The 23966-nt window shown below is 53.4% G+C and overlaps 1 protein-coding gene across 1 annotated transcript; it reads left to right on the forward strand.

Annotated features, from left to right (window-relative positions):
• The first annotated feature begins 1068 nt into the window (after positions 1 to 1068).
• Positions 1069 to 23752, forward strand: BPIFB3 (BPI fold containing family B member 3). Its single transcript, XM_057529713.1, has 16 exons — positions 1069 to 1186; positions 1906 to 2065; positions 4552 to 4656; positions 5078 to 5218; positions 6687 to 6750; positions 8538 to 8598; positions 9382 to 9473; positions 9611 to 9790; positions 11015 to 11068; positions 13020 to 13190; positions 14075 to 14142; positions 15340 to 15382; positions 16159 to 16222; positions 16833 to 16909; positions 17734 to 17868; positions 23732 to 23752. The coding sequence occupies exons 1-16, from the start codon at positions 1075 to 1077 to the stop codon at positions 23750 to 23752; spliced, it is 1548 nt and encodes a 515-aa protein (XP_057385696.1). The 5' UTR covers positions 1069 to 1074.
• Positions 23753 to 23966: the final 214 nt, after the last annotated feature.

The following is a 23966-nucleotide window of genomic DNA, read 5'->3' on the forward strand; positions in this document are numbered from 1 at the left end:
TGCAAATGAGGAAAAGGTGTCCTCTTGGGTAGACACAGCCTGCACCAGGGCAAACTATTGGCGAGTGAAGTGGGGCTGGATTTCCATCCACTCTTGCCCCCTCAGCAGGCAACCCCTCCAGCACACAACAGTGCATGGAGGCCCTAGACACAGTCCCTGCCCTCACAGAGCTCACAGAGATGGCTCATGAGGACACAAGCACAATGCATGATCACAAATTGCCTTAAAGTAAATATTCTGGGTGATGTTTAGTGACAGACGGGCTTCTGTGGACAAAGTAAAGGATGGAGGCCTTTCCAAGCAGTTGACATTTATTCAGAACCTGAAAGATGAGGAGGTAGTCATGCAAAGAACCAGAGGAAGAGCCTCCCTAACAGAAAGAACAGCATGTGCAAAGGCCCTGAGGTGGAAGGAGCTTGTCATGGATAAGACTAAGAAGGTCAAAGAGGCAGGCAGGGCCCTTGTGAGTAACAGTAAGGAGCCTGGGTTTTATCCCAAGGGCAGTGGGGGACTGCTGAAGGGTTTAAGCAGGGGTCACATGAGGGGATAGATGGGTATGTGACTGGGTTGGCAGATATGGAACTTCATACAGAAAAATCCCATTCTATGAAACTAGTAAGTTAGCCCTGCTCTCACCTCCTATCTCATTCCTTTCAACATCAATCCAGGATAGAGGCAGGGGAGGAGGAGAGAAACGGGACATGCTAAATCTAACTGCTGAATGTCTCCAATCAGCCACACCTTCTGAAATGGCCTATTGAGCCAATGGGAAAGCAGTCCAGGAAACAGAGCTCCCATCCTGCTGTCCCAGAAAGGAAGGCCCCTCTGTGGCTCTCCCTCAGAGACAGGTCCAGGGTCACTGGGGCCGCAGAGGACTAAGACTTTTAAGTCAAATGTGTTAGCCGCTGCTTGAATTCGATGGAGAGGGCTTTCCAGGGAGTGAAGCTGGACTTGAGTTGTGCCAGGTGGGCAGGAGGACCCCGGGTTGGGGAAGGGGCAGAGGGAGGATAACGTCTGGGCAAAAGGATGGCCTCAGGGTTCCTGCTTCCGCCCCCAGTAGGTGTGATGCCGGCGATGTTGGGCGTGTGGTCTCTGCTTCTCCTCTGGGGTCTGGTGACTCCGTGCCAGGGGCTGCTTGAGACGGTGGGCATGCTTGCTCGGATTGACAAGGATGAACTCGGCAAAGGTGAGCCCGAGGTGGGCAGTGTGTGAGGGGTCCAGCTGCAGAGTAAACCACCCCATAGATAGGCTCACATGCTTATGCTTCAGGAACAGATGAGAACAGGTTTTGATTCCCAACTGCACAGGGAGTTCAGGGGGTTAAAGGTTTGCTTGCAGGTTCCAGTGGGCGATTAGTTCACTCTCTTCTGAGAAGTGAACCGGGTGGGACAGGCATGCGGGGCCTGTGTCTCCCTCAAGGACAGGGGCGGGGGTGGTTGAGGAGGTCCAGGGGAGGGTGCTGGCTGGGCCAACATCTCTGCCCCACGTTTCTGGGGTGGGGGAACTCCACTGGGCATCTGCTGCTCCAGGGCTCAACGGCCCAGGGTGACCATAGTTGTGAACAGCAAATGCTTCACGGAGGCTACCCCGGCCTGCTGCAACCTCCACGAGGCGGTCCCTTCCATCTTGCCCTTCTCACGATCCGCACAGAGTCAGACCAAGGGTGCCCAGGAGGGGCAGAGGTTGCCTCCTCCCTCTTGATCGTTCCCTGGTGGCTGCGTGCTCCCTCCTTTACTTCTGCCCCAACTTTCGGTGCTACCGGGTGACCCAGGGTCAGGAGCCCTAGTCATACTCTTGGTCCCAAACCCAATTTGCTGTGTGACTTTGGGCAAATCTCTGCCCCTCTCTGGGCCTTAGCTTCCTCATCTGTAAAATGAACCTTCCTCCCCACCACCCTGTTTTCAGCCATCCAGAACTCGCTGGTCGGGGGGCCCATTTTGCAGAACATGCTGGGGACTGTCACATCTGTGAACCAGGGCCTCCTGGGCTCAGGGGGCCTGCTCGGAGGAGGTGGCCTGCTGAGCTACGGAGGGGTTCTTGGCATTGTCAAGGAGCTTTCTGGTGAGTCTTTACAGTGTGGCCGCTTGACCACCTACCTACTGTGTGCCCTACAGGAAGTCGGATCTTTTCTTTGCTTCAGGGAATAGAGAAGATGTTGACTCTTTTTAATTTGTTGGCAGGCAGTGGGAATTTCATGGGGAGCCTGGACAGGGAGTCCCAAGAACCAGAGTCAGAAAATAAAGAGTCTACTGCGTGCCAGGCAGCATGCCCCTGTGGTTGAGGGTTCCAGCTCTGGGGTCAATTTCAATTACTCACTGTGTGACCTGGGGCAAGTTGCTCAGTCTCTCTGGGCTAATCCAGGTTGCTCAGTCTCTCTGGCTAATCCAAGTTGCTCTTTCTGGGTTAATCCAGGTATCTGCATGGCTCCCTCCCTCCTCCTCTTCAGGTGTCTGCTCCAAAGACCCCTGCCCTGACCAGCCTCTCCTTGTTCCCTTGCCTGCCTTCATGTTCTATAGGGAATGAATCACACCCCTCTACCCCATATATTTCACTTTTTTTTTCCCTTGCCTCCCTTGCTAGATTATAAACCCCAGGAGGGCTAGGACTTTTGTCTGGCTTGTTCACTGCTGTGTCCCCAGTATCATAAGTAGTGCTTGACACATAACAGATGCTCAAAAAATATTTTTGAATGAATGAATGAAATCCCTTAAGAGCTAATATTTATAACTTAATGACCACTTAGACAGGTTTTCTGGGTGCCTAGCACTGTGCTAAGCATTGTGAGTAAATTATCCAATGAATCCAGAGGTAGGAATGTCATCAACTGCACTTAATAGGTGAGACGATCGACGTCCCCACAGGCAGTGAAGGGACTTGCCCGAACTCACCCAGCTAGGGAGTGCAGTAGCGGGGCAGGGCGGGGGCGGTGTCTGGGTGTTTAATCACCGCCATACTGCCTGCCCCAGGTAGGCAGGAACGAGTCCACGGCTGGTGGTGGATCAGGGGATGGCCAAACAACAGGCCTCAAGAAAGGCTGAAGGCCAGGAGAGGGGTATGGGGAAGTGTCACTGTCCAGGAGGAAATGGAGTGCTGGGAGCAGAAGGGGAATGGATGCCCACCTCCCAAAACAGTAAACAGATGTCTGGAAAGGGAGCTGGTAAGGACTGACTGCTCAAGGATCACTAAGTGCCAATCTGTGGTAGGTATTGTCATTATCCCTATTTTACACACAGGGAAACTGAGGCACGGAGCAGCAATGTGATTTGCCCAAGATCACCCAGTCAATTAGTGGTAGAACTGGGATTTGAACCATCTGGCTTTTACTGGCTGCACCATGAGCAACTACTCATGGGGTTGTTGCCAGGACAGTGAATCTGTATCAGGATGAAACAGAGCCTGGCACATAATAAAAGCTCCATAAATATTAACTATTATTATTATCATTATTAATAGATCTAGTCCCCCTCCCACTGTAGAATCCCCTCTACTTGGTGAGGCTGGGGCCGCAGACATGAACCACTGTCCTAGCTTCAAAGAGCCCCCAGTATGAGGTCGGACCCAGCAGTCATGATCCTGTAAGCTCAGGGCAGTGATAGAGGCAGTCCAGGCAGGGTGTGGGAGCTGCTCAGAGGAGCGTATTTGCCTGAGTCAGAGAAGCAGTAAGGAGGGCTTCCTGGAGGAGGAGATACCCTAGCTGAAATCAGGAGAGCCGGAGGAGTCACCTAGCTGACAGTGGATGCAGAGTGGAAGAAAAATTAAGGAAAGGGTATTCCAGACTGAGGGAACAGCCTGGGCAAAGGCCCAGTGGACAGAGAAAATAATGAACTGTGGGGAGCTGTGTTTGAGAACCCCCTTGGGTTGTGTGTGTGAGCCTAGGAGATGGGAGTGGAAGGACAACGACCCAGGCCAGAGACTGAACCAGGGCTGAGGCCATTGGGATACCCTAGCTGAAATCAGGAGAGCCGGAGGAGTCACCTAGCTGACAGTGGATGCAGAGTGGAAGAAAAATTAAGGAAAGGGTATTCCAGACTGAGGGAACAGCCTGGGCAAAGGCCCAGTGGACAGAGAAAATAATGAACTGTGGGGAGCTGTGTTTGAGAACCCCCTTGGGTTGTGTGTGTGAGCCTAGGAGATGGGAGTGGAAGGACAACGACCCAGGCCAGAGACTGAACCAGGGCTGAGGCCATTGGGATGGGATGGGGGGAGCACTTTAGCTCATTGAGCCTCCAGTGAGGATGATGATATTACAGTTCCAGAGCATATGCCTTACCAGCTGTGCACCTACATTATCTAATTTTTCTCTGCAACATCCCTATGAAGTGGGAACTTGTATAACCCCACTTAACAGATGCAGAACCTGAGGTCCAGAGAGGTGAAGCAACTGGCTCAAGGGCCCACAGTTGGGTTTATGGGTTAGAGGTGGGACAGGGGACACACCCAAGAGAGGCTCCAGGCTCTGCCTGGTCTGGGATGGTCCAGGCACTGAGGGACTGGTCCTGGGGCGGGGTGGGGGGGGTTGTCTGGTAGTCAGTGGCCCTCTCCTCCATGCAGGCTGAAGACTGAGGAAATCACACTGCCGAAGGTGTCTCTGAAGCTGCTGCCTGGGTTTGGGGTGCAGCTGAGCCTGCACACCAAGGTGGGCCTGCATGGCTCCGGGTGAGTGTGCCCCTGGGGACCCCCTACCTCATTGTCTCTCCACACCCACCCCCTGCCCCCCTATTTCCTCCTTCCTTCCTTCCCAAGAGACTCCCACTTTCCTATTCCCTCCCTGGATCCCACCCCACTACCCCTCCCCAGGGATCTCCATCCCACTGACGTCCAGAGACTTCCATCTCTCTCTCTGGAGACCCCTACCCCACTGCCTGGAGCTCACTGGTGGGGGTGAGGGAGGGGGCGCAGGGACATGCAAAGGGGCAGGGAGGCAGGAGGTGAGAGGAGGGAATGGGGCCGCTCACAGGGTACCCCACCCGCCGCTCGTCAGAGCCCTGGTCAGCGGCCCCGGGGTGGGCGCGGCTAAGGCGGCCCTGGTGGGTGGCGCCTGGCCGCCTGGCCACGTCCCCAGCATCAGGTCTCGCAGCCCCCTGGGGGGCCTCTTGCAGCTGGCAGCTGAGGTGAAAGTGTCGTCGCGGGTGGCGCTGGGCGTGAGCGCGCGGCGTACGCCCATCCTCATCCTCAAGCGCTGCAGCACGCACCTGGGCCACATCAGCCTGCTCTCAGGGTGAGTCCGCGGTCTGCAGCCGGTGTTGGGCTGCTCCCCGCGCCCGGACCTCCTCGGGCTCATCGCGCGTGCGCGCACCGGGCGGAAGTCTCCTGGGTCTCCAGGGAGCGGCCGGCTGGGCGGGGTCTGTCTCACCGGATCAAGCCTCGGCGCAGACCTGCAGATTGGCAGGGACAGGGACTCTGGCCCAGCCCGCAGCTTGCAACGTCCACTCCTGAGCGTCCCCCTTCTCCAGCCCCCGAGATCCTGCCTCCCTTCTTCCAGGTAGAACAAGGGCCCTCTGTGGTCCCTTGACCTGTAGGCATTTCAGTCCCTGCTCTTGGCATATACGAGACCCAGCTCAGCCCCTGACTTGCTGTGTGACCCTCCAGGGGAACCCCTTCCCCTGTCTGGGCTTCAGCGTCCCCATCTGTATGATGAGGACCTAAATTTAATGATCTGGAAGGCTCTGGCACTTTTATAGCCATCTCTTCCCCCAACTGTCAGGACACAGTGATCCTTCTTCCATGGGACAGCTGAGGCCCACAGAGGGCAAGGGACTTGCCCAAGGTCACACACACAGCTTGAGGCAAGCACGGAGATGGGCTGGTCTTTGGACTCAGGTCCAAGGCTTTCTCACAGCACTCTGCATCCCCCCCCCCCCCCCCGCGACACCTGCCGCCTCCCCTGCCTCACACGTTGAGTCAACCCCTGTTAGTCCCTCTGTTCCAGGCCAAATCCCACACCCACACCCACACCCCACCTTTGCTGGGTGGCCCTGACCAGTGAGGGGTTATCGGACAGCTCTGTGTTAGCTCCCAGGAGCAGGGTGAACCGGGGTTGGCCCTGTCTGCAGAAGGGTCTTAGTAAGAGGTTTCCAGGCAGGGTCGTGGGCTCCTTAAACCCCAGTGGTTCCATCCTGTTCCTCTGGGCTAGCAGGGGCTTGGAGGGGGTGGAGCTCAGGAGGGTGTCCTGTGGTTGTGGTTCTGTGATTGTCACCCCTCCCTCTGTACCCCCATACTCTCCAAACAGACCTAAGCCCATCTATCGATACATGCACATCCTCAGGCCACTCAGGCGTTCATTCATTTGACAAATACTCATTTATTCAACAAATACTTATTGAACCCTCACTCTAAGCCAGGTGCTGTTCTAGGCCCAAATGTCACTCATCTACACATATTGGAGAAGATGAAGGGAACAGACATTTACTGAGCATCAGACATGTTTACACTCCCATTTGATCTCAGCAGCAACTGCTCTCTCTAAGGCAGGCACTGTACTACAGATGGGGAAACTGAAAGCCTCCTCTGGGTCCCATGGTGAGGCAAAGCCAAGATTTAAACCCAGCTGCCCAAAGCCCCAGCCGAGCCCACGAGGAGAGGAGATGCGTGAGGTCCAGAACCGCCAGTGCCCACCCTGCCCCGTCATCTGGGTTGGCGCTGTCCCCGCGTGGTGGCCACACCTTCACGCATCTCACTCTGCCCAGGCTGCTGCCCGCACTGCTCTTTGGGGTCGTGGAACAGACGCTCTTCAAGGTGCTGCCAGAATTCGTGAGTGTGAGGGCTGCAGGCCAGGTACACCCTGAGCTGTGCCCCTCCTCCCCCCGCTTTGAGTTAATCTGGGCGCCAGGCAGGATTAGGCTGTGTTTTCCTTCCACGCCCATCAGGTAATCCCATCCTGGCCTGCGCACTGGGCCTCCCAGGTGCCGCCGCCTGCGAGTCTGTAGGTGGGCTGGCACAATGTGTCCCCAGACCTCTGAATCCAGGTGACCTGAGTCACCTGCTCCCAAATCCAAGTAAGTCCCTTTCTTACCCCCTGCTCTGTCTTTGCCACCTGTATTATTATTATTGACTTTATACTTTTCTTTAAACTAGGTTTGAATTGGGTCACTCAGTGATTTTAAAGAAGCCCTGTGCTTGGCAAACATGTCTAGAAGATCACATACATGTACATGTTAAACACAGTATGATTAAACTGCTCCAGGATGCTTGTCCATGGCCTGCCCCCGTCATCCCTTGAACCACAATTAAGAAAAGCTGGTCTGGCCAAAGCCCCAGTTCACTGAGGACAGAGAGGGGAGGGGCTTGTTGGGGTCACACAGCCAGCAAAGAGCAGTCAGGCCTCCTGATCCCCAGTCCTGGCAGGACCTCTCCTGTGAGTCCTTGTTAAGAACACCCATGGAGATGGCAAGCGTGTGGGGGACTGAGGTTGGCAGAATTGCCCTGGGCTTGAAGAACCCAATCAGAAAAGAAGCTCAGGGGGAGAAAGGGAGCTCCCAGCAGCAGGGACCCCAGCCCAGGCCCATCTCAGGTAGATTTCAACAAGGGGGTGTGGGTACGTTTAAATTGTGGCCCATAACTGGGGTCTCTGGACCATTAGCTGCAAGACAGGATTCATGTGACTCAAAGAGGTTTTAAAACTAAGAGTTAATTACCAGCACTTAGAGATTGGAGAGTTCTCTAAACAATCCCATTTCTGGCTTCTCTTATGCAATCAGCCACCCCAGCTGCACGTACCTCCTTCCTGTAGGCTGCACATGGCTGGCGCCCAGGAGGCTCCTCCCCCCACCCATCACAGCCCCTCTGGTCTCCTCTCATTTCCGAGACATGCCTGACCCCAGAAGCCCTGGAGTTTGGGGCTCCAAGTTTAAATGAAAAGGCAACTCTCTCTTGTCTCTCTGAGAACAGCTGTGACCTTGGACAGGTCACTTCTCTTCTCCAGCCCCAGCTGTAGAATGAAGGGGCTGAAGGAGTGAAGGGGCTGGGCTGGACCACCTCTGGGATTCCTGCTCTGGCGGACTCAGATTCTGTGATTCCCAGACTTGGGATTCTGGAAGCCGGACCACTTGTTCCCTAATGTCACAGCCCAGGGGTTTTTAGGAAACCCGGGGTGGTGTGCACAGTGGATGCCCTGGGCCAGCCCTGATTCCAGGTGGAGGGGAGGAGGCGCCCCTCTGGGGGATCTGGATTGTAGGTCTCCCAGTGCCCACATGGATGGCAGGAGGGACCTGAGACCTTGTTTCCTTGGGGGAGGGCCTTGTCCCTACACCCCAGCTAGCCTCTGGAATGTGTCTTCTTGTCCCCCCAGCATCCTCCAAGGTTTTCTGAGGGGACTCATGTAACTGGCCCTCTCCACCACCCACTCCGCCCTCTGACACTTCAAGCTCCAGCCCCTCCCCTGCCTCCCATCTGTGTGTCTCGCCATCCATCTCCATTGTCTGCCTTACCTCGGTCCCTGGGACCACATAGCAAATCATTCAAAGAAAATGAAGCTGTTCCCCGTGCCAGGCTGGGGCCCGCTGTTACTCTCCTGTAACTCCTGTCTCCTCCGGACACAGCCGTGCCCCGTGGTGGACAGCGTGCTGGGCGTGGTGAATGAGCTCCTGGGGGCTGTGCTGTGTAAGTTGGGGCCCACCCTCCTCCTCTCTGCACCTGCTCTTACGTCTCCCACACCATTACCCCAGCGGGTGGGGTACCAGGGAAGAGGACGGGGCAGAATTCTGGGACCTTTCATGTCTTCCTCAGACTGACGAGGCCGCCACTTTGAGGAGGCCTAATGGTGGCGTTCTGGGCTGAGGTCAGTTCCGCAGGGTGAGGAGACCCGGAGCCATCCAGGTCTCCATCTGCCGGGGGCTTCAGGCCACTTACTGAGCACCGGCGGTGTGTCTGGCATTGTCAGAAGCATGAGGCAGATACTGTTATCCGGACAGACAAGATGACTGAGGCCCAGAGCTTACGTAAGGAACCCAAGGCCCCGCAGCCACAGTGGCCCCCAGCCTCTCTGAGCCTTGTGGAGACATGGATGCCTTTTGTATTCACAAAAGGGCCTTGAAAAGTATAAAAATGCATAACTAGGATAAGGATAGAAAACTTGGGGGCAGATATGTCTCTGAATGTGGTATTATATGAGAGAGACAGGGCAACAACGTGGTTAGTGACACCGGCTCTGGAAAACAGGAACCCTGGCTTTGCTACTCTGTGGCTTGTGTGGGCTGGGGCTGGTGACTTCCTCTGTTGGAGCCTCAGTTTCCATATCTGTAGAATGGGGATGACAGTAGTGCCCTGGTGAATGCTTAGTAGAGTTTTAGGCGTTCAGCAGGCACTCAATAAATAGAAGCAGAGCCTGTTATTACTGGGGCCTGGGCTCATGAGGTCTTTCTCCTTCCTCCCCTCCTCATGCAGGCCTGGTGCCCCTCGGGGCTCTTGGGTCCGTGGAATTCACTCTGGCCACATTGCCTCTCATCTCCAACCGGTACATAGAGCTGGACGTCAATGTGAGTGCCCGCCAGGGCCCCGCCCACAGCTGGGGGTGGGTGGGGTACAAGTGGAGGCCAGGCAAGGGATGCTAAGTCAAAGTCAGGTGAGTGAGCTGCCCTGAGACCCTGCCACGCGCTGTCTCCTGCCCCTGCAGCCCATTGTGAAGAGCGTAGCAGGTGACATCATCGCCTTCCCCAAGCCCCCCAACCCCATCAAGGTGCCCCTCAAGGAGGACCACACATCCCAGGTGACTGTGCCTCTCTACCTCTTTAACACTGTGTTTGGACTCCTGCAGACCATTGGTGCCCTTGACCTGGACATCACCCTTGAGCTGGTGAGTACGGCACCCTGCCCTGCTGGACCTTGGCAATGCTAGCGGTGACCTAGTCACATCATCGCTGATCAGCCTTGACGAGCCCTCTTCTTACAATAGGAGAGAGTTGGACAGGTTTATAGCATGCACATACCCACTCTTGTCCTTCAGGCAGACATTGCTAATTGATAATGACCTCTACTTGGCTAAACCTGAATGGGATTTCCAAATCCTTCTCAACATGACACTCAGGACGTTACTTTGAATTGGTCAAAATTGGCATATGAAATGTAGCCAACTTCCCATCCCTGCACCAGATGAGCCCTTCTAGAGTCAAAGCCCAATTTTACACTAAAGTGTGAATGGCTAACATTCCCACTGCTTTCTCAAGAGCATATTTGAGTTGGAGAGAAGAAGACTAGGGTTGGACTATACCAAAGGTCACTTGGACATTTGTTTTGAAGCTTCTGAGACCTCTCTGTTTCCATTCTGGCCCCTATCACACCCTCACAGATGTCTGGAAGCCCCAGCCCCCGGAAGCCTTAGCCAGAGACATTTTCTTGGTCTCAGCCCTGTCCAAAGGCAGGGAGCTCTGAGCTACCTGGGCTCCTACCTGAAGCTCAGCCCAAGGGAGCAGGGATTGATTACTCACTTCCTGCAGGTGGGGTCCAGAGAGCACACTGAAGGCCTATGGGGTGGTTGGAACAGGGTCCTGAGCTGGGAGGCAGGTGTGACCAGATTTTCCAATTTTTTAGCCAGAAACTGCAAATTTATATGAAATGTCCTGATGTGTAAATAGTGGAAACAAATTTATAGTATTTGAAAATATTTTTGGGGTAAAAGGCAAAAATGTCTGGGGTCAGATCCCTGGGCCTTCAGATTATGCGCTCTGGCAGGGCAGTTTAGAAGTTCTAGAATTAGCCTGCCTGGGTTAAAGCCTGGTGCCACCATTTACCAGCTTATGACCCTGGACAGGAGCCTCAGGTTTCCCATCTGTAAAGTGGGAATAATCGTAGCACCCACCTCCTCGAGCAGTTATAAAGGTGAAATGAGTGAAGGCACACAAGACCCTTAGCATGTGTCTGGCATGTAGTAAGCACTCATCATTGGTCAATAGAAGGAACATGAGTGTCTGTAGAGAGGTATGTATAAAATTGGGTAGGGGAAAACTACTTTGTGTGTGCTGAGGGATCCCTATTTGGCTCTGTGTTTACCCCCCCCCAACCCATTTGGTCTTGGGTCCAGGTTTCCAGCAGTGTTCCACTGACAACTACAGAGCTGGCGGCTTTGGTCCCTGAGGTGAGTGACCCTTTCGTGGGCTTTGTTCACTGTAGCTCTTTCCTGATGACCCTGAGTGGACTCCAGAATCTTTCTCAATACAGCTCTCCAGACAGCTGCAATTGAATGTTGAGTCCAAATTCATACTAAAGTGTGATTGACTAACACCTCATCCTTTCCTGATAGCAGATTTTGCTTAGAGAAGAAAGGACCAGCGTCTAACTGCCCCAGAAGTCAACTGGGCATTTGTCCTGGGGCTGTTGCTCCTATGTCAAGCAGATTCTTTCCAAGTGATTGAGCCCCCTCCCTCCAACTGCCTTACTTCATCTTGGTCTCAGTCTTCTTGTCCTCAGAGAGAAGACTCAGGGCAGTGGCCATGGAGATGAAAGAGAAGGGAGGAGATTCAGGGAGATTTGACTAGTGAGCATCAGTCAGTACGTGACTGCAGGGCCTGGTCCTCAGCTTTCCCATCCCTCCAACTGGTGCTGAATCAGCTTCTTTCCAGCTGTGGGAATCTGAATTATACTGAAGTTGAAATGACTACTACAAGGTCTTTACATAACAGCAGATTCTGACAGAGATTAGAAAGAGACCCACAAGGCCTGGGCTTCCACCAGAGAAGATGGAGAGGGCAGCTGAATTTGGGGACACAGACAAATTCTGTGAGTCCTTGAAGGTGGTGATGGAAAGCAGCTTTGGTGGGCCTGAGTGGGGCCTCTGCTTATTGGTGTTTTGGGCTAAAGGGCATAGGTGTCTCAGGCAAAGGCTGAGATTGGGGCTAGACATTCAGAAGAACCTCGTTCTTCTGAGGAGTTGTAAGATGGTGGAAAGGGACTTGGGGGAGGCCAGGGTGGCAGGAGCAGGGACCCATGGATGCAACAAGGCATGCCATGTCTCTTAGCCTAGGGAGGTTGGGCTTGTCTCTGGAGCCTGAAGCCTTTGTTTTCACAGTATCAGAGCCCTGTGTGTGGCCCCAGTTCTGAGTTTGGTTCCATGGCTTCAGAATCTGTGGATATAGGAGGCTGGAATCCGGTGATTCCCCCTGTCTTTATGATACTGCAACTCTGGGAGTTGGGGCTTGAGGAATTGGTCACCAGATCCCAGCATTCAAGTGATTCTAACCTTCTGTGGATGTGTGGTTTCCAGCATTTCTGTAATCCACGATGTCGTGATTATGAGATTCAGCATTTCCTGATTGTGGGATTCATTCAGTCAACTAATATTCACTGAGCACCTACTATGTACCAGGCCCTGTGCTAGGTGCTGGGCATGCAGAAGGGGCAAACGGTGAAAAGTAGACAAAAGTCTCCGTGTTCAAGGAGCTGCCATTGTGGTGGGAGGGACAGACATTGAACAAATAAATAAGTAGAATATACACAGTGTCAGAAAGGTGGAGGAGGGTGCTCTGCAAAGCCCTCATTGAGGAGGCGGCGTATGAGCTGAAGGCTGAAGGAGGGGATGGAGGGAACCATGCAGGTGTCTGGGGAAGACAGTTCTGGCAGAGGGAGCAGCAAGTGCAAAGGCCCTGAGGTGGGAGCATGCCTGGCTAGTTGGAGGAACAGCGAAGTGGTCAGTGAGTCTGGAGAGGAGAGAATGAGGGGCCAGTGGTGGGAGGTGAGATAGGAGGGCAGAGGATGGATGATGTAAGGAGTGTAGGCATCGGGGATATTTTTTGTTTTGTTCTTTTATGTTGTGTAATAAAGTGTGTCCTAGGGGGAGGATTTTGACTCTGATTGGTTGTTCTGTGGATTGGTATCTCCGCACCTGAGTGTCAGCCTCGTGGGGGCCAAGACCAGGCCTGTCTGGTTCAGGCTGTTACCTCAGCTCCCAGCACGGTGCCTGGGGCCCACGAGGTGCTCAGTGAGTGTTTGTTGACTGACTAACTGATTCTATTAGTGGAGCATCTAAGCTGCCTCTGCTTCTCTCCTCGTGCCCCTACTCTGCCCCCGACTCTGCCCCTGCTTCTCTCCAGACCCTGAGGAAGCTGCCACCAGGCCAGCAGCTCCTGCTCTCACTGAGGGTAAAAGAAGCACCCATGGTCACGCTCCAGGACAAGAAGGCCACGGTCTCCGTCCCAGCTAACATCCATGTGCTGTCCTACCTGCCTAAAGGGACCCGTGAAGCCTTCTTCCAGCTGAACAGAGTGAGCAGCTGAGGGGTGGGAGCTGGCACTGGGGTTCTAAGTAGGGCTGACCCTCTCCAGGCTGCGGATCTCAGGGTGGGAGGCCCCATGTGGCACAGCACAGGAAACCCCGCCCCCATTGTCATCACCTGAGCTGAGACCCAAGTGCCCTTGGACTCCCAGCTGCTCCCTCATCACACACGTGTCCACTGTGCTTCCTCAGGACCTCAGGAATTGCCCCCACCTCCCCAGCCTCTCTGTGCTCAGATATCTCTTGGATGACCCTCCAGCTCCCTCCTGGCCCCCACCTCCAGTCTGCTCCCCTCTACCCCACCGCTACTAGTTTTCCCAGCCATACATCCGGGCAGTGGCAGGTCCTTCCCCTGCTCACTCTCTGCCCTGGCTCTGCACGGCCAAACACCATTCCATCCCCAACCTCTTGCCTCATCCTTGTGCCTTTCCCAGCCTTGCGCCCTAAGTCAGTTACTCAGGGCTACCAGGTCGCACCACCCTGCCTTTGTTTGTGCAGGGACCACCACCTGGAGGGCAGTTTCTCGCCTTCCCTTGGCTAACTCCTCATCTACCAAGATTCAGCTCAGGAGTCACCTCACGGGGAATGCCTTCCCTCACCCACTGCAGGCTGGGTTGAGGGTCTGTCCAAGCTCCTGCAGCCCTAGAGCTGCCTCGCATCCAACGCCGATTGCCCTCAGTACCCTGGTTCTTGAGCGCCAGAACCTTCAAGTTACCTCCTCATAGCCCAGCGTGGACCCTAACACACAGTAGGGCCTCAGCAAGGGGTAGTGGAGGAAATAGACGGTGGAAATTCACCTGTTGGCCAAGGCAGACCTGTCCTCAAGTTCCTTCTGCCAAATTCAGTGTAATCTCTGCCTGCTGTTCCCATGCAGGTGATGACTTTAAATGCCCAGCTGGCTCCGTCAGCTACCAAGCTGCACCTCTCCCTGTCCCTGGAATGGTAATGTGGGATCCTGGGCCTTGTCTTTACGAACAAGAATTAGGGACCGACAGAAACCCTCTCTTATTTATTGAGCAGCAACTAAATTGCAAGTGTTTTACCAGCATCTTCCTTGCCTCTGGGACCTGCTGGGAAGGGGTGGTATTAGCCCATTGTACAGATGAGGCAACTGGGGCCCAGAGAATTGGCTCCAGAGCGGGCATCTTCCACTGCACCTGCTCAAGAGCTGGCCCTGGAGATAAACCTGCTGTGGGGTATGGAGTCTAGACTCCTGAGTTATCAGCCCTAGAGGCTGGCCATGGAGGTAACTGTCCTTGAATGTTGTCAGATGCTTTGTTATTCATGTGGACTAGCTATTTCTCTAGTTTCTCCACCCCTGTGGTAACTAGGCCTCATGATAATCATAATGACCAAGATGGTGATGTTGATGACAATCTTTCCTTACACGTGCATGGCACAAAGCCCAGGCTCGCACAGTGGGTTGTCCCTGGAAGCAGGTCCACAGTCTGGGCCTCCATTCTCTGGGCCCAGTGCTCTCACCTTAGCCTGGGGCCTGGGGCCTCTCTGTCCCTCCCCTGGATACAGGGGTTTTCCCAGGGGACTCTGGGGTCAGACTGTCCTGGGCCATAGGTACCCGGTGCTCACCTGACCCCTGCCGGCCCCTCGGGCTACTACTACCCCGCTGCAAGGCTCCACCATCGCCCCATTTGTAAGCTTGACAAAAGGCCTCACTGACTGCCAGGGTTCGTCTCCCCTTCCTGGTGGCAGTTGAAGCCTCAGCCCTTCAGGAGACAGAGATGTGTGTCCGGGCTCTGGCCCTGGACCTGCATTTGAGCCAGCTGTGATCCGTTGGTGGTTTATTGCCTTTAGTGAGCAGCTGTTGGGTGCAGGGCACTCTGTGTCCAAGGCTCAGTCTATGGGAGAGCCACTCCTTAGAGAGGTTCAGTCAAACAACTGGGATTCAGACCAAGGCTCCAGGGCCATGGAGTCGGAGGTGGCAGTCATGATATCTCAGAAGGAGGTTAGCTCCCTCCAGGCCCATTTTACAGGTGGGAAAACTGAGTCTCTGAGTCAAGGCTGGATAGAGGCAGAGTTGGCCCTGTAACCCTGCTTCCTGATCCTGGAGAGCTAGGGGTGGGGCAGGCTGGGGGTGTGGTGGGTGCTGGGGCCCCTCAACATCTCTCTTCTCTCCACCAGGCTCAGTGTCAAGCTGGCCTCCTCCTTCGCCCATGCCTTTGTTGCAAGTTCCTGGGAGGGTGAGCAGCTTGGCATTGGTGAGGGTCTACAGGTGGGGGTGGAAAGGAGGCAGGATGAGTCATGGGCCATATGACTGAGCTGGCCCCAGTCTGGGCTCTGCCCCAATAAGCCAGAGTGGGCAAACATCCGGACAGGTGTGTGTGGGAAGGGGGGGGTTGCGGACACGCATACGCACGTATAATATAGTCATTGTCTTAGGAAAGTGAATCTCATGATCTTGGAACCTCACAAAGTTGTAAATGTGTAGAACCTCACTAGGGTTCAGAATTCTGGAATTTCACACAGTAATAAGGTTCCTAAACTCAGAAAGTTCTAACATTTCAGAGGCCCACAGAGCCCTTAGTTTCCTGCTTCTCAGAGGCCTGAGGTTCTAGAATTTCACGATGGTCTCAGGTTCTAGGTCATTCTAAGTGTTTCTAAACTCACAGGAATCTAAGATCAGACCACACAGAGTTACTGGCGCTGGGCACATTTCCTCCCTCTTTCTCAGACACAGGCCCCACAGACCCTTCCTCCGGGAGAGCGGCTCGTCCAAGCTCATGGGGCCCAGGGTGAACCCTGCCTAAATCACAGAATCCCCTTTGGGGTCACTGGTGGACAGCCCACCCCAGCGGGCCCTGTGTCTACCAGGAGCTATGTCCTCAGGCATGGAGGTGGGGAGGCTGGGGCAGCTGGACCTCTGGATTTTTATCCCTGGGGAAGGGTTGCACAGCTCCCTGCAAAGCCACACCTCCCAGCCCTCTGTGTGCTCTGTTGCAGGCGTCCCGTTTAGAAGAGTGGCTCAGTGATGTGGTCTGGGTAGCTTACATGCCAAAGCTCAATGGTAAGGACAGCCTTCACTGTCTTCTTGGACACATGGAGTGTCTGAACTCAGGATTGCCAAATCCATTGCCTCTCTCCATTGTTATTTTTTTTAAAAAATTTTTTATTGAAGTATAGTTAATTTACAATGTTGTGTTAGTTTCAAGCGTACAGCAAAGTGATTTGGTTATTATCCATTGTTCTTAATAGAGACACTGAGGCTGGAGAGGGGTTGATCCCCATTTCCAAGATGCAGAAACCAAGATTGTTTCCATTCAGACAACATTGATTGGCTCCTACATCATGCCGGACTCTGGGCCTCAAGAGCTTGTGTTCAAGCTCACAATCCAGAGTGAAATAGTCATGTAAACAAATGAGTAGAATATAGATCACCCAGAATGTGCAAGGGACTGACAGAACCTCAAGGAGGTTCTACTGAAGGGACCCCTTAAGATGATACAGAAAAAGGACATTTTCATTTGGGTTTAGTAGGATGAGTAGGAGTCTGCCAGTATGGGAACCTGAGTCTCCAAGAAGAGAACTGCCTCGCTAAAGAAAGTTGTGGAATAGGGTCAGCAGGTCCCACCTTGGCTCCCCACATATCTTTGCTTTCAACCACACCCTCTTCACAGTGAACCTGGATGTTGGAATCCCCCTGCCTAAGGCTCTCAATGTCAGTTTTGCCAGTGCGGCCCTTGTGATCATAGCGGTGAGTTTCCCATGCAGGTGTGGCCTAGATGGGCCTTAAGCTTGTCTCTGGAGAGCCCTGCTTGAAACTCATGAGGGGACTGCTCTGCTTCATCAGCTGGTCTGTCCCTGCACCATTTTCTAAGTTGCTCAGGGATTATAAATTACCTAATTTGGGAATGGCAAATATACAACGTATGTGCTATCACTCCTTCCTTACTTGCCCGTGGCAGACATTGTCAAGCAGTCACAGAGTTCTTTCCTGCTCAATTCAGACACAGGACTGGCCGATAGGATGGAACCTCAGGTTTACTCACAGAATCACAGTTCCCCTGGTCCAGGGGTAGCAAGTACACGTTCTGTCTCTCCCTTCTGCTGTGCCCGTGGCAGGCGTGGCTAATAGATCATGACATTTTTTCTTACTGAATATTGACATGGCCTCACAATCCTTTTCAATCCAGCACAGCTTTGAGTCTCGGTACAGCTCTGGGAGGTGGGCAGATCAGGGAATTCTGGGCCCATTTCTCAGATGAGGACCAAGGCTGAAGGAGGCCACATTTCTGGCCCAAGGTCACACAATAAATTAGCAGGAGAAATGGCACTTGAACTTATGTCTCTTAAGTCCTAAAGTCAGTGACCTCTCCCACACTGAATGTCATTTATTCATCATTCATTCATTTCTTCATTCATTCACTTAATAAGTGCCAGCTGTGTCCCAAGTACAGTGCTAACCCCAGGGCATGGGGTGGGGGGCACACAGAGATGGCTGCAGGGATGAGGGTATGTGGTGGCGGTGTTGGGCACAAGGACTCAGAGGGCCTAACCTTGAGCCGTTGCCACTTGCAGAATGCTGTTGTGCTGACGTGGCATCCTGAGGCTGACAGCTGGCCACCATCCCTCCCTGTTGACTGCCAGAGTCCTGTCCATCTGCCCGCTCTGCCTCAGTTTCCCTCCCAGGCTCCAGCCTGTGTCGGTGACAGTGTAAGTGTCCTTTATCCACGCAGGCTCACCCAGGTGCTCTGGCCCTGCAGCTCTGCCCCCAGTCTGGGGTGGGGACTGCAGGGCCAGCCACAGCACTCTGCTTTGGAGAAAGCTCTGGGGCCTCCTTGGCAAGTCCTGAGCTCTCAATAAACGACTCCTCTATCTCAGCACCTCCCGGCTGGTTTGTTCTCCAGTCACACAGGGGCTGCCTTGGCCTCTGCCTCTGGTGCCCTCCCCAGCTCCAGGCAGGGCTCCTGGGAGGCGAGGGGACTTGGGGCCTAGTCATTGTAGCTTCACATCCCAAACTTTGCTGGTTGGCCCGGGCAGCCTCTGTGTCTCGTCCTGCCTTCCTCCGCCTCTGCCTCGAGCTCCCTGTGTCCCTCTCCCCTCCCACCCTTTCCCTCTCCTCTCTCTATTTTTCTAAATACCTCCATCTTTCACTCTGTCTCTCTGAGTCTGAGTCTGTGTCTGTCTGTCTCTGTCTCTCTGACTTTGGGACATTTCTCAGAAGTGATGTCTGAGCTGAATTTTGAAGGGTAAGAGTTTTCCAGGGAGAAAAGGAGCCAGCATTCCAGGAAGCAAAGATGAGTGAGACTCAGTGTTGCCCGGGAGGGATCGCTACTGACTACACATCTGCTGTTGACACACCTCAGGATAGACCTCAGGACAAAGCTACACTGAGAAAAGCTACACTGTGCGGGCAGGGAAACTGACACCAGACAGGAGCCTGGCTGGCCCAAGGCCTCACAGTAGCAGAGCTGGGATGGGAAACTGGGAGTCCTGCCTCTCTCTCCTGGGCTCCTCTCTGCTGCTCAGGATGGGCCTCCTTGGTTCTGGGGAATGGCCCCAAGTTGGTACTTATGAGTGGGCCTGAGTGAAAAGGTGCCAGTTAAGTTTTGGGAACTGGATCAGAGGATTTGAGGGGGGTGCAGAGGAGAGTTGGAACCCATCTAGAGGTTTACCCACCAATAGGAATGACCATCCTCCCATCCATCCATCCATCCATCCATCCTTTCATCCACCCACCCATTCATCCTTCCATCTACCCATCCATCCACCCACCCACCCATCTACCCATCCATCCATTCACATACCCATTCATCCTTCCATCCATTCATCCATCCATCCATCCATTCATCCACCCACCCACCCATTCATCCTTCCATCTACCCATCCATCCATTCACATACCCATTCATCCATCCATCCATCCACCTTCTACCCTTTCTTCCTACCCCTGTCCCTTCTTTCCTCCTTCCCTCCCATCTACCCACCTACAATTACTGGCACCTACTACATGCCAGGCCTAGTGCTGAGTGACATGTTGGGATTTATCTTTGACTCCTTTCTCATCTCTAGTGTCTCCTGACTCCCATCCAGAACAATGCAGTGATTAAATGAGTAGCTTGTGTTAGCTGCCTGTGTTCAGATCCCATCCGAGCTGCCATGTGGCCTCAGGCAAGTCTTTTAATCTCGCTGACTTTCGATTTCTTCATCAGTAACTTGGAGATGATAGTAATTTGGTTTTGAGGGTTAACCAGCACTCAGGATGGTGACTCACCCATCAGAAGCCCTCAGTGCCTTTAGCTCGTGTTACTGCTGCATTATTCTCCCTCCTCATCCTGCCTTCACCTGTTCCTGCCTCTCTACCCAAACCCCAGCACACCCTCCTCCTCTCTCACGAGGACCGCACCTGCCCTCCCTGTCCTCACAACCTCCTCTCTTCCATCCTGTCCTCCTTCAGCTCATTCTTGACCTTCCATGGCTGGATTCTCACGGCCAACAGGAAATCATCCAAACTCCCAGGTTTGGCATTCAAGGCTGCCTAGACGTGGCCTCAGCTGATCCTCTTGGAGCATGAAGAGGGAGCAGAGCTATCTCTGCGCCTCAGGCTCCTCATCTGCGAAATGGGAATCCCGTAGGACTCACTCATAGGTCGTTTGAGGATGAAATGAGACAGTCCTTGTAGAGTACTGAGAAGAGCGCCTCCAGCCTCACGTGCCCTAGGCAGGGTCTATTATTGTGTTCACACTGGATGTCACTGCCTCACCCTGTTTTCCACTTGACCAAGAGCACCTCAAGGTCAGGGAGGGTCTTTGTCCTGGCGAGTCCTGTGGCTGCACACAGTAGCAGTGAGAGCAGCTAACCTCTACTGAGCACTTACTGTATACCGGACATTGTGTTAGATGCTTAACATCCCTTTGCTCAGTTAATTTTCATAGTGACCATAATCAGTGGGTATTATCACCCTGTATTACATATGAGGAAACAGGCTCAGAGAAATGGAATTGGACAGCTTCTAAGTGGCAAAACCAGGATTTGAACCAGGTCCTTCTTACCCTTACTCCAAAGCCTGGGCTTTTCACGGCTACGCTATAAAAGTAATACTTGCTGTGTTAATTTTATGCTTAATAAGAGCCAGAAACTGTTCTAAGGGCTTTAGATACATATGTCATCAACTCCTTGAATCAACCCTTCTTTCTAGGAACTGTTTTTACCTTCATTCTAGAGTTGAGGAAACCTGAGGCACAGAGAGGTTAAGAGACTTGCCCAAGGCCACACAGCTAGGAAGTAATGAGGTTAGAACCTGAACCCAGGCCCTTGACTCCAGAGCCCAGGCTCTGAACCTCCGCACTTAGAGTGGGCAATGAAACCAGACGTGCAGGAAGCCCCCTGTTCGGCAGCCCCCCGCAGGCCTGGCGAGCTGACGGTTCATGAGGGGGACCAGTACTGAGAGGAGGGGTTGGTAGTGGGGCTGGTTCTGTTTCCTGGTCTTGACAGCCTCCTGCATGAATCCCCCACGTGGCCCCCTGCAGGCTGAGTCACCTTCAGGGTGAGTTACCTCCCAGGGCCTGGTCCCACCAGCTCCAGACAAAGGTGCCTTTTGAACGCTAAGCCCAGGTGATCTCCCTGGTGCCGGAGCTACACTAATCCTCTCGGGGCCTGAGGGGGCAGGCTGGCCCCATGGCCACCAGGACTTGGCTGGTCTCAGGACTGAGGACAGGCACAGAGCCTCTGATGACTGACCTTCATGTGTGCACTGCCCTCTACAATTTACAGTGGGCGTTGATCCCTGCTCTCTGGTGGGAGGGATGGGGGGGTGGAGAAAGGCACAGTTGCCCTCTTTGCATTGTATTTCAATTTTATTTTATTTTAGTTTTTAATTTTTTAAAATAGATTTTATTTATTTATTTATTTATTGGCTGCGTTGCATCTTCCGTGGCTGTGTGCGGGCTTTCTCTAGTTGCCGAGGGCTTCTCTTGCGGTGGCTTCTCTTGTTGCGGAGCACAGGCTCCAGGCACGCAGGCTTCAGCAGTTGTGGCACACGGGCTCAGTAGTTGTGGTGCACGGGTCCAGTTGCTCCGCGGCTTGCGGGATCCTCCCGGACCAGGGCTGGAACCCGTGTCCCCTGCATTGGCAGGCGGCCGCTCAACCACTGCGCCACCAGGGAAGCCCCTGTATTTCAATTTTAAAAGGCAATATTTTTGTTTAACAAGCAGTTTTATCACACTAAGTGCCAGGAATGGGGAGTCACAAACGGGGTTTACTGAGCCCCCATGAAGCTCCAGGTATATTCCAGATGTTTCCTCTTTAATCCTCAAAACCCTGCTGGGAAAGTGTGATTATGCCCATTTCTCAGATGGCCAGACTGAGGCCCCAAAGGAGAAGTGATTGTCCAGAGCTGAGAAGGCATATGGGATGTAGGAACACAGGCACATGTGGTTCTTAGGGTCCCTACCCTGGAGCCCGTCTAGCCCCTACAGATGATAAGATGGTCCAGGGCCCGGGCTCAAGCACCCCCCTCACACCCCTCATGGTTTTCACTGACTTGCTGCCTTGTGGTGCCAGCAGGGACCCGGAATTATGGGAATAAAAATGCCATCTACTGAGCACCTACTGTGTGCTGTGCCCTGTTCTCAGCACTTTGCATGATTAAGTCACCTGACCTTTACAACATCCTCTTGAGGCCAGGCCATTCTGGTCACCATCTCAACACCAAAGAAACAGGCTTGGAGAGAACTGGCAGCAGAATTTGAACCCAACATCTGGCTCCAAAGCCTGTCCCATTAATGCACCCACTGCAGATAGGGAAACTGAGTCCCAGAGAGGGGCTGGCCCAGGGGCCAGTGGTGACATTGGTGAGCTTGGCAGGACTTAACATCACCCATGCCTGCCTTCAGAGCCTCCATTGCCCCCAGGGAGTAGGGAGGAAGCATCTTCCTGCAGAGTTCGGCAGAACTCACATTTATTCTCAGCCTGGCTTGAGAGCAGGCCTCGGTGGGGAGAGACAAATGCCCCCTCACCCTAGAGAGGTTCTCAGGTAGGCCTGGTGGGGGAGGGAGGAAGTGGCATCAATTAAACATGGAGGTAGGACCTAGGCTGGGGCTGGGGCTGGGGGTAAGAGGCAAGGAGGACTCAGATTTCTCCCCATCTGGTATGGAGAGAGTAAGGGCATTCACTCATTTGCTACACTGGTATCTGTACCTGTGTTGGGCTGGGAGTGGGGCACAGGCTTGGTTTCCCCAGAGTAACGCCATCTCAGGGGGTTGGCATTGCAGAGGGCCTTGGGGGGGGCATCCAGAGGAAGGGTCAGAGTTAGGGGTTGTCACAGAAAGCTTTCTAGAGCAGCTGGCATTTCTGCAATAGTGTGACTAATGGAATCTGGAGAAGGGTATTCTATGGCAGAGATTGCACATGCAAAGGCCCGGAGGCAGGGAGGCTGGAGGTGGTGGTGGTGAAAGGAACGAGCAGCACTGGTGTGGAAGGCAGATCCTCCTTGAATGCCAAGGAGGAGGTCGGGGCTGTGTCCCAGCAGGTTTTGGAGGGGGCAGTGGCTGCCACTGAGGGGTGGGAGCAGGCACTGACTGGGAAAGAACAGGAGGGAATATTCTGGGATGATGAAAATGCTCTATATTAAGATAGGGGTGCAGGCTACATACTGTATAACATGTCAGTATTCAACAAATAAACACAACATTTGTGCATTTCACTGTATGTAAATTTTACATCTAAGGAAAAGAATCATAATGGCATGCATGTTGAAATGTTTAAAGGGAAGTATACTGCTAACTGCAACTTTCTTTGAAATACATTTTTTTAAAAAAAGATGGATTAATGGATGAATAGATATGCAATAAAGCAAGTATAACAAAATGTTAATGGTAGATGTAGCTGGTGGGTGTAAGATGACAAGCATATGGGTGTTCTCTGTATACTTCTTTCAACTTCGCTGTACGTATAGACATTTCATAATGAAATATTGGGAGAAAATCTTCTGCAGGTCAACAGAAGCCTATCTGCTTATTCTCTTCGCACCTGCCCCAAGTTTGAAGAGCAGATCCGTATCCATCTCCCTGAATCCTCAAATCAGTCCTGTGAGGCAGGTATTATACTCATTTAGCAGACGGAAATATGTAATGAGAGGCACAGAGCAGGGAAGTGGCCGGCCCAAGGTCAACCAGTGAGTTCAGGGTTGAGCGAGGTCTGAACCAAGGTCAGCCTGATGCTGAGTCTGGGCACAGTTGTCTGCCCAGGCCATCTGGAGTGGGCAGTGCCTGCTTTAGAGCTGGAAACTAGATGCGTCTGGGGGTGTTTCCACTTCCTCCATCTGGGGGCCTAGCTAGGGTCTCCAGGAATGTGCCCAGACCAGGGGCTGATAAATCCCAGCTCACGTGACACCATCTGGGGCTGAACAAGTTCTCAGAATTAGCCACAAACCGCAAACCCTTGTGGTTTTGGGTCCCGATGCCCAATGTGCAGAGCAAATCTGGATTCCGGTCTCTCATAATTACATGGTGTTTCCCTCCCTGGGTCCAGGATCAGACTCCAGCCGCTATATAAGACTGGCCTGTGATCCGGTTCAGCCAAAGCAGAAGGCCCGGTGAACGGGACCTCTCAAGGCTGAGCTGCGGGGACCTCCTGGGGGTAAGGAGGAGCCTCCTCCCTCTTCAGAGTCTGGGCAGGGGGAGGCTGAGGCCTGGGGAGGCAGTGAGGCATGTCCCAGACTGGAGACCTGCCTGGGAGACCCTTTTCTGAACCTCAGTGATCTTGTCTGAAACATGGGCATAGTCAGGAGAACCTCTCAGGGATCAGCAAAAG

This window comes from Balaenoptera acutorostrata, chromosome 15 (assembly GCF_949987535.1).
Source record: "Balaenoptera acutorostrata chromosome 15, mBalAcu1.1, whole genome shotgun sequence".
Taxonomy (NCBI): Eukaryota; Metazoa; Chordata; class Mammalia; order Artiodactyla; family Balaenopteridae; genus Balaenoptera; species Balaenoptera acutorostrata.

Coding starts and splice junctions, on each gene's coding strand:
- BPIFB3 (XM_057529713.1), top strand. CDS start 1,075: ATGTTGGGCGTGTGGTCTCTGCTTCTCCTCTGGGGTCTGGTGACTCCG. Junction 6,751..8,537: donor TCAAGGTGCTGCCAGAATTC/GTGAGTGTGAGG, acceptor CTCCGGACACAG/CCGTGCCCCGTGGTGGACAG. Junction 8,599..9,381: donor GCTCCTGGGGGCTGTGCTGT/GTAAGTTGGGGC, acceptor CTCCTCATGCAG/GCCTGGTGCCCCTCGGGGCT.